Source organism: Delphinus delphis, chromosome 13 (genome assembly GCF_949987515.2).
Source record: "Delphinus delphis chromosome 13, mDelDel1.2, whole genome shotgun sequence".
Lineage (NCBI taxonomy): Eukaryota > Metazoa > Chordata > Mammalia > Artiodactyla > Delphinidae > Delphinus > Delphinus delphis.
The window spans coordinates 75,402,315-75,415,604 of record NC_082695.1 but is presented as its reverse complement, the minus strand read 5'-3'; the positions used below and the strand labels follow the sequence as shown (position 1 = coordinate 75,415,604).

General features: G+C 38.4%; 1 protein-coding gene across 2 annotated transcripts in view; it reads right to left on the bottom strand.

Moving 5' to 3' along the window:
• Positions 1-13,290, bottom strand: part of CDH20 (cadherin 20) — a 61,287-nt gene that overhangs the window by 15,807 nt on the left and 32,190 nt on the right. For both annotated transcript variants that reach the window (XM_060029560.1, XM_060029559.1), the window contains exon 7: positions 1,727-1,863. In XM_060029560.1, coding sequence (XP_059885543.1) covers positions 1,727-1,863 — 137 coding nt within the window. The remainder of the gene's footprint in view (positions 1-1,726; positions 1,864-13,290) is intronic.

Genomic DNA, 13,290 nt, shown 5'->3' with positions numbered 1-13,290 from the left:
GTAATTGCTTCTTCGTTTTACAACATTTTGCCTTACAAAAGGTTTCATAGGAACACTTTACTTTTGGATAGTGGGAAAACCTGTAATCAGTTCTTTGAATTACTGTTTCAGAAGGTTTCAAGTTATTCATGGGATTACAGATAACACTGCACATTTATTTCCACCTAGGGACTAAGGGAGATAGTATAGGACACACCAAATCTGTATCTTTGTCTGGGGTAGGAGAAGTTACTCGTAGTCACTTACGGGGAAATATGTCCTTTTGGTCTGTCTGTTGCTTGGCGTTACCACACAAAGATAATTTCACAGCCCCACTAGTGCCCCTCCTGCCTTTTTCTGTTTTGGCCACCATCCCAAGAAGACAAAATAGAAATCATAAGACACAGAAATTATGCATAGTAAATAATTGCATTAAACCTCAGAATGCCCTGTTCTTTTGGTTCATTGTTTTTCTTCTCTCTCAAGAATGTCTATTCTGTGTTTTTCCCCTGAATATTTCTATTGCTTGGTTACCAAAAGTGCTGCCATATTTACAGTTTTTTCATTGTAACTTGGTGCTTGTTTATACAAGGAATAATGAAAAATTCAGAAAAACGTAAGAATAAATGTGATCCATAGTCCTACCACCAGAGAGCTCCATTACATGTTATGTATTATATTACATGTGTCCAAACTCTCTAATACACACACACACACGCACACACACACATACACACACATGCACTGAAATTAAAGAAAAGAAAAATGTTGAATTTAGAGCTTTAATATTTTAGGGCAGGATTATTCTGTATCATTGAAATATACTTTGAAAGCATGGGTATTAATAGCAATATCATAGTCTCATTTTACTGTGTGGCTGTACCATAATTTATTTAATCAAACTCCTATTATTAGACATTTAGGTAATTTCCCCCTATTTTAAAATAACAATGCAGTGGACATTTGGGTACTTAAATCTTTGTTAATATTTATGATTATTTCCTTAAGATAATTATTAAAGGAGAATTCTTGAGAAAACGAGTATGAATATATTGGGGGATCTTAATACAAAGATTAGTTACCAAATTGCTCTCATGAATGGCTGTACATACTTCTGCCAATACGTTAGTATTTGTCATTTCCCTTAATCTTTCTCATCACTAGGTGTTATGAAAAATATGCAATGTAGTAGTATATAATCTAATTTGTGTTGAGATTATAATAAATATGTTAATTTAGTTTTTGTTAGTTTTCAATTTTATTTTTAAGTTTATGTTAATAAATCTGTCTTTTGTTGTAAGATGTCTGAAATTCTTAAATGCATGTATGTGTATATGTATGTGTGTAATAAGAGTGATAAGTTATAAATGTTTCCTTTCATCCAATAATAATATTTTATACTATTTGTGCATTCCTAATCTTATTAAAGATTGAAAGCCTCTTGGAGTTCTCAGGAGTTTTCCCTTTTCTTCATATAGAAGTCTAACTCTTTGATTTAAGGATGCTATTTTTTGTGCTGCTTTTGCATGTTTTATTTGTGTGTTTTTATCTGTAGCGCAGGATTAGGTATATAGAAGATCCTCAATAAGTATTTGAATTAATATATTCATTCACTTGCATAAACCAGGATTTCCATTCCTTTCCATAAAGAAGATAATTTTTGTTTCAACAAGCTCTAGAAACTTCCACTTTCTCCAGTGCTTCTATTTTGTCACTATATGGAGAGCAGTTTTTTTGTTTTACTTACTCATTTCCATAGCAAGGACAGTGATATTATGCCAAGAAAACTCTTCTCGATCAAGAGGTCTTGCAGTCATTAGGGCACCTGTTGTAATGTCAACATAGAAGAACCTTCCAGGGTCACTGCTTCTGTCAATGGAATATCTGCAAAAACAGAGATTACACACATTGTTTTATTTGGATAAGCATACTGTGGCATATTCCATAAGAGAACTGAGTGCATGCCATGTGAAACAGGATAGTTCTCAGTTATGGGCACTTGGAAGACTGCATTGCTGTTTTATCTGTCCAAAAACCCTCCCCGCCCCCCCAAAAGAAAACCCCAAACACAAAACAACAACAAACTATTACTGCTTTGATTTCCTCATTCATAAAATGAAATAAAACAGGGTACCAAAGAGTTAGGGTAGTTTCACGCTTTTTAAAGATCAATTTCAGCTATTTAAAGCTTAAAACTGCCCTAAGACTTTTGGGACACTCTGAATGTCCGCCCCTACATATCTTTGTTCAAAAAAAATTTTATTCAAATAAGTCCAGAAACGATAAATGGGAACTGGAAAAGGTGTAGTTACGTGGTTCTGGTTCCTGTAAGTTGTATCACCTATTGAGGAGGAAAGATTTGAATCAGGTCTTTTGTAAAGATACTAATGACCTGCTGTCAAACACACTAACGGTATTTGCTAGATGGGATGTCCTTACCTATGGAATGTTACTAGCAAGATGGACCAGGTCTGTCTAGGTTGCTTATTGTAAAGAAGCCTGGAATTTATGAATTTATTGGGCGCAGCGTGCTGGAAAATGTCACGTGAGCTATGTAATTAATGGGGTATAAAAAGCAGATGTTCCAGAATCAAAATGGCTCCTTCTGTTCAAGCATTGCACTTCATCCTTTGCTTACACTTTTCATATTCAGTGTGGACCAACATGCATCCTTATACAGGAAAAAGAAGGATAGTTACAGGCACCTACACCTGACAGTTTCAGACCTCTCTAGGGAAAGAATGCTTAGCTCATATTTTGCTGTTGTTTATATCCTTTGAGTCCTTATTTACCTTGATACTGTGTAAGACCTGTAATTCCTGTTGAATCTGATTTGGCAGTCTGACCCTTTGTATTATCTCACCTAAGTTGTCTTACCTGGTTTCCATATTAGGAGATTCACTAAGTATGGAGGGAGTCTCAGGCATCTGTATGTTTAAGAACCTTCATAAGGTATTTTGATATGTAGCCATGATTGAGAACCATCCTTTAGAATCTTATATAGTCCTTGGTAATGGCCAGTAGTTATGATCGCTGCTGTTTATTGAATACCAGGCATTTTATAGCTTCTTTTTACAAAAACATGCATATATTTTTAACATCTTTATTGGAGTACAGTTGCTTCACAATGCTGTGCCAGCCTCTGCTGTACAACAAAGTGAATCAGCCATATGCATACATACATCCCCATATCCCCTCCCTTTTTTTTTTTTTTACATCTTTATTGGAGTATAATTACTTTACAATGGTGTGTTAGTTTCTGCTTTATAACAAAGTGAATCAGTTATACATATACATATGTTCCCATATCTCTTCCCTCTTGCGTCTCCCTCCCTCCCACCCTCCCTATCCCACCCCTCTAGGTGGTCACAAAGCACCGAGCTGATCTCCCTGTGCTATGCGGCTGCTTCCCACTAGCTATCTATTTTACATTTGGTAGTGTATATATGTCCATGTCACTCTCTCACTTCGTCCCAGCTTCCCCTTCTACCTCCCCATGTCCTCAAGTCCATTCTCTACGTCTGCATCTTTATTCCTGTCCTGCTCCTAGGTACTTTAGAACCATTTTTGTTTTTTAGATTCCATGTATATGTGTTAGCGTATGGTATTTGTTTTTCTCTTTCTGACTTACTTCACTCTGTGTGACAGACTCTAGGTCCATCCACCTCTCTACAGATAACTCAATTTTCTTGCTTTCTATGGCTGAGTACTATTCCATTGTATATATATGCCACATCTTCTTTATCCATTCATCTGTCGATGGACACTTAGGTTGCTTCCATGTCCTGGTTATTGTAAATAGTGCTGCAGTGAACATTGTGGTACATGTCTCCTTTTGAATTACGGTTTTCTCAGGGTATATGCCCAGTAGTGGGATTACTGGGCCATATGGTAGTTCTAGTTTTAGTTTTTAAGGAACCTCCATGCTGTGAGAGTGGCTATATCAATTTACATTCCCACCAACAGTGCAAGAGGGTTCCCTTTTCTCCACACCCTCTCCAGCATTTACTGTTTGTAGATTTTTTTTTTTTTTTTTTTTTTTGCAGTACACGGGCCTCTCCCATTGCGCAGCACAGGCTCCAGACGCGCAGGCTCAGCGGCCATGGGTCACAGGCCCAGCCGCTCCGCGGCATGTGGGATCTTCCCAGACCGGGGCATGAACCGGCGTCCCCTGCATCGGCAGGCAGACTCCCAACCACTGCGCCACCAGGGAAGCCCTGTTTGTAGATTTTTTGATGCTGGCCATTCTGACTGGTGTGACTTGATACCTCATTGTAATTTTGATTTGCATTTCTCCAATGATTAGTGATGTTGAGCATCCTTTCATGTGTTTGTTGGCAATCTGTATATCTTCTTTGGACAAATGTCTATTTAGGTGTTCTGCCCATTTTTGGATTGGGTTGTTTGTTTTTTTGATATTGAGCTGCTTGTATATTTTGGAGATTAATCCTTTGTCAGTTGCTTCATTTGCAAATATTTTCTCCCATTCAGAGGGTTGTCTTTTCGTTTATGCTTTCCTTTGATGTGCAAAAGCTTTTAAGTTTCGTTAGGTCCCATTTGTTTATTTTTGTTTTTATTTCCATTTCTCTAGGAGGTGGGTCAAAAAGGATCTTGCTGTGATTTATGCCATAGAGTGTTCTGCCTTTGTTTTCCTCTAAAGAGTTTTATAGTATCTGGGCTTACATTTAGATCTTTAATCCATATTGAGTTTTTGTGTATGGTGTTAGGGAGTGTTCTAATTTCATTCTTTTACATGTAGCTGTCCAGTTTTCCCAGCACCACTTATTGAAGAGGTTGTCTTTTCTCCATTGTATATTCTTGCATCCTTTATCAAAGATAAGGGGACCGACCATATGTATGTGGGTTTTTCTCTGGGCTTTCTATCCTGTTCCATTGATCTATATTTCTGTTTTTGTGCCAGTGCCATACTGTCTTGATTACTGTAGCTTTGTAGTACAGTCTGAAGTCGAGGAGTCTGATTCCTCCAGCTCTGTTTTTCTTTCTCAAAATTGCTTTGGCTATTCGGGGTCTTCTGTGTTTCCATACAAATTGTGCAGTTTTTTGTTCTAGTTCTGTGATAAATGCCATTGGTGGTTTGATAGGGATTGCATTGAATCTGTAGATTGCTTTGGGTAGTATAGTCGTTTTCACAATGTTGATTCTTCCAGTCCAAGAACATGTTATGTCTTTATCATCTTTACTTTCTTTCATCAGTGTCTTATACTTTCTGCATACAGGTCTTTTGTCTCCTTAGGTAGGTTTATTCCTAGGTATTTTATTCTTTTTGTTGCAGTGGTAAATGGGAAACACTCCCATTTCTCTTTCAGATTTTTCATCATTAGTGTATAGGAATGCAAGAGACTTTCTGTGCATTAATTTTGCATCCTGCTACTTTACCAAATTCATTGATTAGCTCTAGTAGTTTTCTGGTAGCATCTTTAGGGTTCTCTATGTATAGTATCATGTCATCTGCAAACAGTGACAGTTTTACTGCTTCTTTTCCGATTTGGATTTTTCTTATTTCGTTTTCTTCTCTGATTGCTATGGCTAAAAATTCCAGAACTATGTTGAATAATAGTGATGGGAGGGGGCAACCTTGTCTTATTCCTGATCTTAGTGGAAATGGTTTCAGTTTTTCACCATTGAGAATGATGTTGGTGTGGGTTTGTCACATATGGCCTTTATTATGTTGAGGTAAGTTCCCTCTTTGCCTACTTTCTGGAGGGTTTTTATCATAAATGGGTGTTGAATTTTGTCAAAAGCTTTTTCTGATCTATTGAGATGATCATATGGTTTTTATCCTTCAGTTTGTTAATATGGTGTATCACACTGACTGATTTGCATATACTGTAGAATCCTTGCATTCCTGGGATAAACCCCACTTGATCATGTGTATGATCCTTTTAATGTGCTGTTGGATTCTGCTTACTAGTATTTTGTTGAGGATTTTTGCCTCTATGTTCATCAGTAATATTGGCCTGTAGTTTTCTTTTTTTGTGACATCCTTGTCTGGTTTCAGTATCAGGTGATGGTGGCCTCGTAGAATGAGTTTGGGAGTGTTCCTCCCTGTGCTATATTTTGGAAGAGTTTGGGAGAGATAGAGATAGGTGTTAGCTCTTCTCTAAATGTTTGATAGAATTTGCCTGTGAAGCCATCTGGTTCTGGGCTTTTGTTGGAAGATTTTTTTTTTTTTTTTTTTTTTTTTTTTGCGGTATGCGGGCCTCTCACTGTTCCATTGTGGAGCACAGGCTCCGGACGCGCAGGCTCAGCGGCCATGGCTCACGGGCCCAGCCGCTCTGCGGCATGTGGGATCTTCCCAGACCGGGGCACGAACCCGTGTCGCCTGCATCGGCAGGTGGACTCTCAACCACTGCGCCACCAGGGAAGCCCCTTGTTGGAAGATTTTTAATCACAGTTTCAATTTCAGTGCTTGTGACTGGTCTGTTTATATTTTCGATTTCTTCCTGGTTCAGTCTCAGACGGTTGTGCTTTTCTAAGAATTTGTCCTTTTCTTCCAGGTTGTCCATTTTATTGTCATATAGTTGCTTGTAGAAATCTCTCATGTTCCTTTGTACTTCTGCAGTGTCAGTTGTTACATCTTCTGTTTCATTCTATTGATTTGAGTCTTTTCCCTTTTTCCTTGATGAGTCTGGCTAACGGTTTATCAATTTTGTTTGCCTTCTCAAAGAACCAGCTTTTAGTTTTATTGTTGCTATCATTTCCTCCATTTCCTTTTCATTTATTTCTGATCTGATCTTTATGATTTCTTTCCTTCTGCTAACTTTGGGGTTTTTTTGTTCTTCTTCCTCCAGTTGTTTTAGGTGTCAGTTTAGGTTGTTTATTTGAGTTTTTTTCTTATTTCTTGAGATGGGATTGTATTGCTATGAACTTCCATCTTGGAACTGCTTTTTCTGCATCCCATAGGTTTGGGGTCATCGTGTTTTCATGGTCATTTGTTTCTAGGTATTTTTTGATTTCCTCTTTGATTTCTTCAGTGATCTCTTGGTTATTTAGTAGTGTACTGTTTAGCCTCCAATGTGTTTGCATGTTTTACACTTTTTTTCCTGTAATTGATATCTCCTCTTATAGTGTTGTGATAAGAAAAGATACTTGGTACGATTTCAATTTTCTTAAATTTCCCAAGGCTTGATTTGTGAACCAAGATATGATCTACCCTGGAGAACATCCCATGAGCACTTCAGAAGAAAGTGTATTCTGTTGTTTTTGGATGAAATGTCCTATAAATATCAATTAAATCCATCTTGTTTAATGTGTAATTTTAAGCTTGTGTTTCCTTATTTATTTTCATTTTGGATGATCTGTCCATTGGTGAAAGTGGGGTGTTAAAATCCTCTACTATGACTGTATTACTGTCAATTTCCCCTTTTATGGCTGATACCATTTGCCTTATGTATTGAGGTGCTCCTATGTAGGGTGCATAAATATTTACAGTTGTTATATCTTCTTCTTGGATTGATCCCTTGATCATTATGTGGTGTCCTGCTTTGTCTTTTGTCACAAACAATTTTTATTTTAAAGACTCTTTTGTCTGATATGAGAATTGCTACTCCAGCTTTCTTTTGATTTCCATTTGCATGGAATATCTTTTTCCAATTCCTCACTTTCAGTCTGTATGTGTCCCTGGCTCTGAAGTGGGTCTCTTGTAGACAGCATATATATGGGTCTTGTTTTTGTATCCATTCATCCAGTCTGTGTCTTTTGGTTGGAGAATTTAATCCATTTACATTCAAGGTAATTATAGATATATATGTTCCTATTACCATTTTCTTAATTCTTAGTTGTAGGTCTTTTCCTTCTCTTGTGTTTCCTGCCTAGAGAAGTTCCTTTAGCATTTGTTGTAAAGCTGGTTTGGTGGCGCAGAATTCTCTTAGCTTTTGCTTGTCTGTAAAGCTTTTAATTTCTCCGTCAAATCTGAATGAGATCCTTGCCGGGTAGAGTAATCTTGGTTGTAGGTTCTTCCCTTTCATCACTTTAAATATGTCTTGCCACTCCATTCTGGCTCGCAGAGTTTCTGCTGAAAGATCAGCTGTTAACCTCATGGGGATTCCCTTGTATGTTATTTGTTGCTTTTCCCTTGCTGCTTTTAATATTTTTTCTTTGTATTTAATGTTTGATAGTTTGATTAATATGTGTCTTGGCGTGGTTCTCCTTGGATTTATCCTGTATGGGACTCTCTGTGCTTCCTGGACTTGATTGACTATTTCGTTTCCCATATTAGGGAAGTTTTTAACTACAATCTCTTCAAATATTTTCTCAGTCCCTTTCTTTTTCTCTTCTTCTGGGATCCCTATAATTCGAATGTTGGTGTGTTTAATGTTGTCTCTGAGGTCTCTGAGACTGTCCTCAATTCTTTTCATTCTTTTTTCTTTATTATGCTCTGCGATAGTTATTTCCACTATTTTATCTTCAGTTCACTTATCTGTTCTTCTGCCTCAGTTATTCTGCTATTGATTCCTTCTGGAGAGTTTTAAATATCATTTATTGTGTCACTCATCATTGTGTGTTTGCTCTGTAGTTCTTCTAGGTCCTTGTTAAACATTTCTTGTATTTTGTCCATTCTGTTTCCACGATTTTGGATCACCTTTACTCTCATTACTCTGAATTCCTTTTCAGGTATACTGCCTATTTCCTCTTCATTTGTTTGGTCTGGTGAGTTTTTATTTGCTCCTTCATCTGCTGTGTATTTCTCTGCCTTCTCATTTTGCTTAACTTACTGTGTTGGGGTCTCCAGGTTTGGAGTTCCCGTTTTTTTGGTGTCTACCCCCATTGGGTCAGGTTGGTTCAGTGGTTGAGTAGGCTTCGTGGTGGAGGGGACTGGTGCCTGTGTTCTGGTGGATGAGGCTGGGTCTTGTCTTTCTGGTCGGCAGGACCGTGTCCGGTGGTATGTTTTGGGGTGTCTGTGAACTTATTATGATTTTAGACAGCCTCTGTGCTAATGGGTGGGGTTGTGTTCTTGTCTTGCTAGTTGTTTGGCATAGGGTATCCAGCACTGGAGCTTGCTGGTTGTTGAGTGGAGCTGGGTCTTAGCATTGAGACGGAGGTCTCTGGGAGAGCTTTCGCCATCGCCGATTGATATTACATGGGGCTGGATGGTTTCTGGTGGCCCAGTATCCTGAACTCGGCTCTCCCACCTCAGAGGCTCAGGCCTGACACCTGGCCAGAGCACCAGGACCCTGTCAGCCACACAGCCAGGTATGTGCGGAGTTTCTTGCCTTTTGGGAAGTCTGAGGTCTTCTGCCCGTGTTCAGTAGGTGTTCTGTAGAAGTTTTTCCACATGTAGATGTATTTTGATATATTTGTGCGGAGGAAGGTGATCTCCATGTCTTACCCTCAGCCATCTTGAAGGTCTTCTTGGGTTTAAACTTGTAATCACATAAATTTGTTAGATCTCAGAGGGGAGTCACTGCATGCCCTGCAGGGCCACAGAGGAAGGTCCAGGTTTTGGTTGGGTGGCAAAGACAGGAGCAAGAGGAAACTCTAGGCCAGAGTCTTTAATGGGGTTTCTGAACTTGAGTTTACTGGGGGATAGCAGAGAAACTGCAATTCTAGAAGGCACAATGTTGCAAGTTACAGGCCAGTCTGTGGAGAGTTCAGGATGGGCTGTATTTATCTATAGCTTCTGTTTAAATTCTACAGGATCTCTAGGATGTAGGTATTATCTCACCTAACAGGAAACTAGGACTTAGAGAAGTTAAGTCACTTTCATACAGTTACACAGCTAATAATTTGCAGCTAACAGTAAGATTTGAAACATACATGTGTTTATATATAAACTATTGTATATGTAATATACAGTAAATTATATATAAATGATTCTCTTTCTTATATATTATATATATATAAGCTATTGTAACATATTGGGTTCTAAATTCCATTTAAAGTTGCCAGCAGTTGCAAACAAACCTATTTTCAAAACAGAAATAGAGTCACAGATGTAGAAAACAAACTTACGGTTATCAAGGACAAAGCGCTGGGGGGAGGGATACATTGGGAGATTGGGATTGATATATACACACTACTATATATAAAATAGATAACTAATAAGAACCTACTGTATAGCACAGGGAACTCTACGCAATACTCTTTAATGACCTATATGGGAATAGAATCTAAAAGAGTGGATATATGTATATGTATAACTGATTCATTTTGCTGTAAACCTGAAACTAACACAACATTGTAAATCAACCATAATCCAGTAAAAATTAATTTAAAAAAAGTTGCCAGCGGAATTCCCTGGTGGTCCAGTGGTTAGGACTCCGGGCTTTCACTGCCGAGGGCCCAGGTTCAATCCCTGATCAGGGAACTAAGATCCCACAAGCTGCGCAGCATGGCCAAAAAAAAAAAAAAAGTTGCCAGCAATTGCAGTCTCTATCTTAAAGTTGTTGAAACTGGGAAATACTGCCCATTTGATGGGAGTAAGTAGTTTCTTTACTTTAGTGCATTGTTTTTCAATCTGAAATAAATATGGTGGGTTGTGACTAGTGTAGAAAGAACATGTATATGTATGCCAGACTGTATTCCAGTAAGGGTAAATATTGATGGTAAAACTTTTGTTTCAATATAAATAAATAAATAAAGTATATACCAGTATATGTATTATTTGGTAAAGTATTTTGTTTCGAGTATTTATTTTTTCCTGCAGAGATTCAGGATGACTGTTCAGAGAATTAGGAATTAAAGGGAAAGGTTACCACTAAAGGCTGGAGAAGTTGGAAACATTTCAGTTCTAACTCTCCAAGTGTTGGGAAATTTAAATAAGTAAAGTAATGCTTCTCTCTGCTTCTGACCCTGTTACTGTAGCCAGGCACTGCTCTAAACATCTTACCTGTATTGACTCATATAATACCCACAATAAACCTATGAGGTAGGTACTATTTATCATCCCCATTTTACAGGTGAGAAAACTGGAGCATGGAAAGGTTAAGACATTTACCCAAGGTTGCACGGCTGGGAATCAAACCTAGGCATATGGAATGTATGAGATTGCTTAAGGAAACAAAGCCTTAACTGTTTTTTGAAGATAGATTAAGCCATGATAGCCGACAGTTGACTGTTTAATAAAGAATAAACACATGCCTACAAAGTTAATTTAAAATTAACTGGAGCGTTTTTTTTTTTTTAGGTATAATTAGTGATTTAGTTTTAAAGTTTACTGGCTATTTTAAGATTTGAATTTATCTTAGAGAAAAAATACTGGTTGGCTCCTGACAGTCTTTTCTTTCAGCTCCCCAAACAGGAGAAAAGCCAGCCATTCAGCCCACAGAGCTGTAACCCTGATGGCAGCTCTCCAAGTTGTAGGCATAATGCTGAGGGGAGAGGCAGCCTATGATGAACCAGCTTCCTGCATTCAAACCTACAAGGCCATAGCAAATGTCACAGATGGTAGGGGAGATGGAATGATGGAAATAACTGACAGAACCCATGACAGTACTGCCGCTGACACACTGAGAGGAAACGCTGCAGGCCTGCCTCAGAGAAGCCTCCCTCAAGTGGAATTCCTCTTCCATTTCCCAAGCGGGGCCTGAATTGAGGCAATGATAGCATTCATTACTCTGAATGGGACGCTGGGCCAATTTTCAGGACTCAAGAGAACAAATTTAAAGGCATAGATACAGATAGAAAATGAGGAAATTGGGACACACTAGTGAATTACGTAGGTGGTTTTCCTTTCTCTCATCATAATATTCTCATATGTATAGGCATAACATACACATACAGAACTGCCTTCAGCCAACAGTAGCTGGTGTTCGTTGAGCTCCCTGCTTGTTTACTTGGCTGAGGACATTCTCTGAATTTAGGAGTGCTTTTGGAGGTAGGGTGTCATGGACAGGCTCCCTGAATCCATACACACTCTAGGAAGGCACAGGGGGACAAGCTGTTTCCATACGAGCAGGAGCCTATTTCAGTTGCCTAATGGTTCAGTTTCCTGCTTGCTAGAAATTCCTTGAGCATTTATTAAAAATTTAGGTGATCCAAACATTGTAATTTTCATGTACATATAACTAAATCTGGAGACTTAGTTTTGGGCTTTACTAATAAATGATGACCAGCTTATATGCCTGAACACACCATAAACTTTCTAGAAATGAGATTATAAAAGTCCTGATAATCTTTTTTAAAAGTTCAGTGACCTTTTATCCATAACATTTGAACCTCAGGTGGTATGTTGTTTTTTGGGTGATTTAATATGAATTTTCTTTTTAGGAATGTGAACCTCATTTATTTGCAACAAAAATGTACAAGATAGACAAGTGGCATATGGCATATTCAGATTATTTTTAAAAGAAAATAACTTTTATAGTATAAATAAGGAGAAAACAAGCAATTTGGTGAAAGATAATGTAGGAAAGTACTTTCCAAATGGGTTTATTAAGTAATAGCCAGAGATTTGACTTCTAGTTGCTTTTCCTTCTCAGAATCCAGGAACCCTGGTGTTCTGCTTGGCTCCAGAGACCATTCTTTGTTCCTGTGGGACAGTACAAAGGGTCAGAGACTCTATCTCACAATATGAATTCTGTTCCTTCTTTCCAGCCGAAATGCAGAGGGACGATTATCTCTAGTTATGATAAGTGGAATTCTGCTTTATCCTCTGTGCCTGAACGCTTATCGTGTTTATCGTGTTACCTCCAGGCCTGTGGCTGTTGCCTTGTTCTTGCCAGTTTCTCTTTCAAGACCTAGAACCCTGCACTAGAATAAGCCCAGTGGACCCTGCTCTATGCCTCCCGCCTATTCACTCTTGGATTCCTCCTGACTGGGATGTATTGGACTACACAGGCACCCTACTATAGACCTCCCTGATGTTAATTGCATCAGTGCCATGCGAGCCAACTGACAGTTTTCAGTGGCTCATCATCTGAAGCAGCATTTTCGGTTAGCCAGACAGCATTCCCTCATTTTGTATCCTCATTTTGCTCCATGCCAGCAGTGGATCTAGGCCTGCTGGTGTTTCTCCTTCCTTCCTAGATATGTGTTGAGATAACGACTTTAGTCCTGAATAGTGCACATTCGCTCTAGGGGTGTGTGTGTGTGTGTGTGTGTGTGTGTGTGTGTGTGTGAATTTCCTTGTTTCTTGACTGCTTTCAGTCTCTTTTGCTTGTCATTTAGTAGTGTGACTCCTGACAAAATCATTTTTCCAGTGCTTACCATGTAGGAGTCCAGAATCAGTATCTGGAAAGAAGATGTGGAAGCATCCACTGGATATTCTGATTGACTCTTTTAGAAATGAGATCTGATTTTTTTCAAACTGTGCTTGTTTTATTTCAAACACTTTCCCTCCATAAAGTTTTA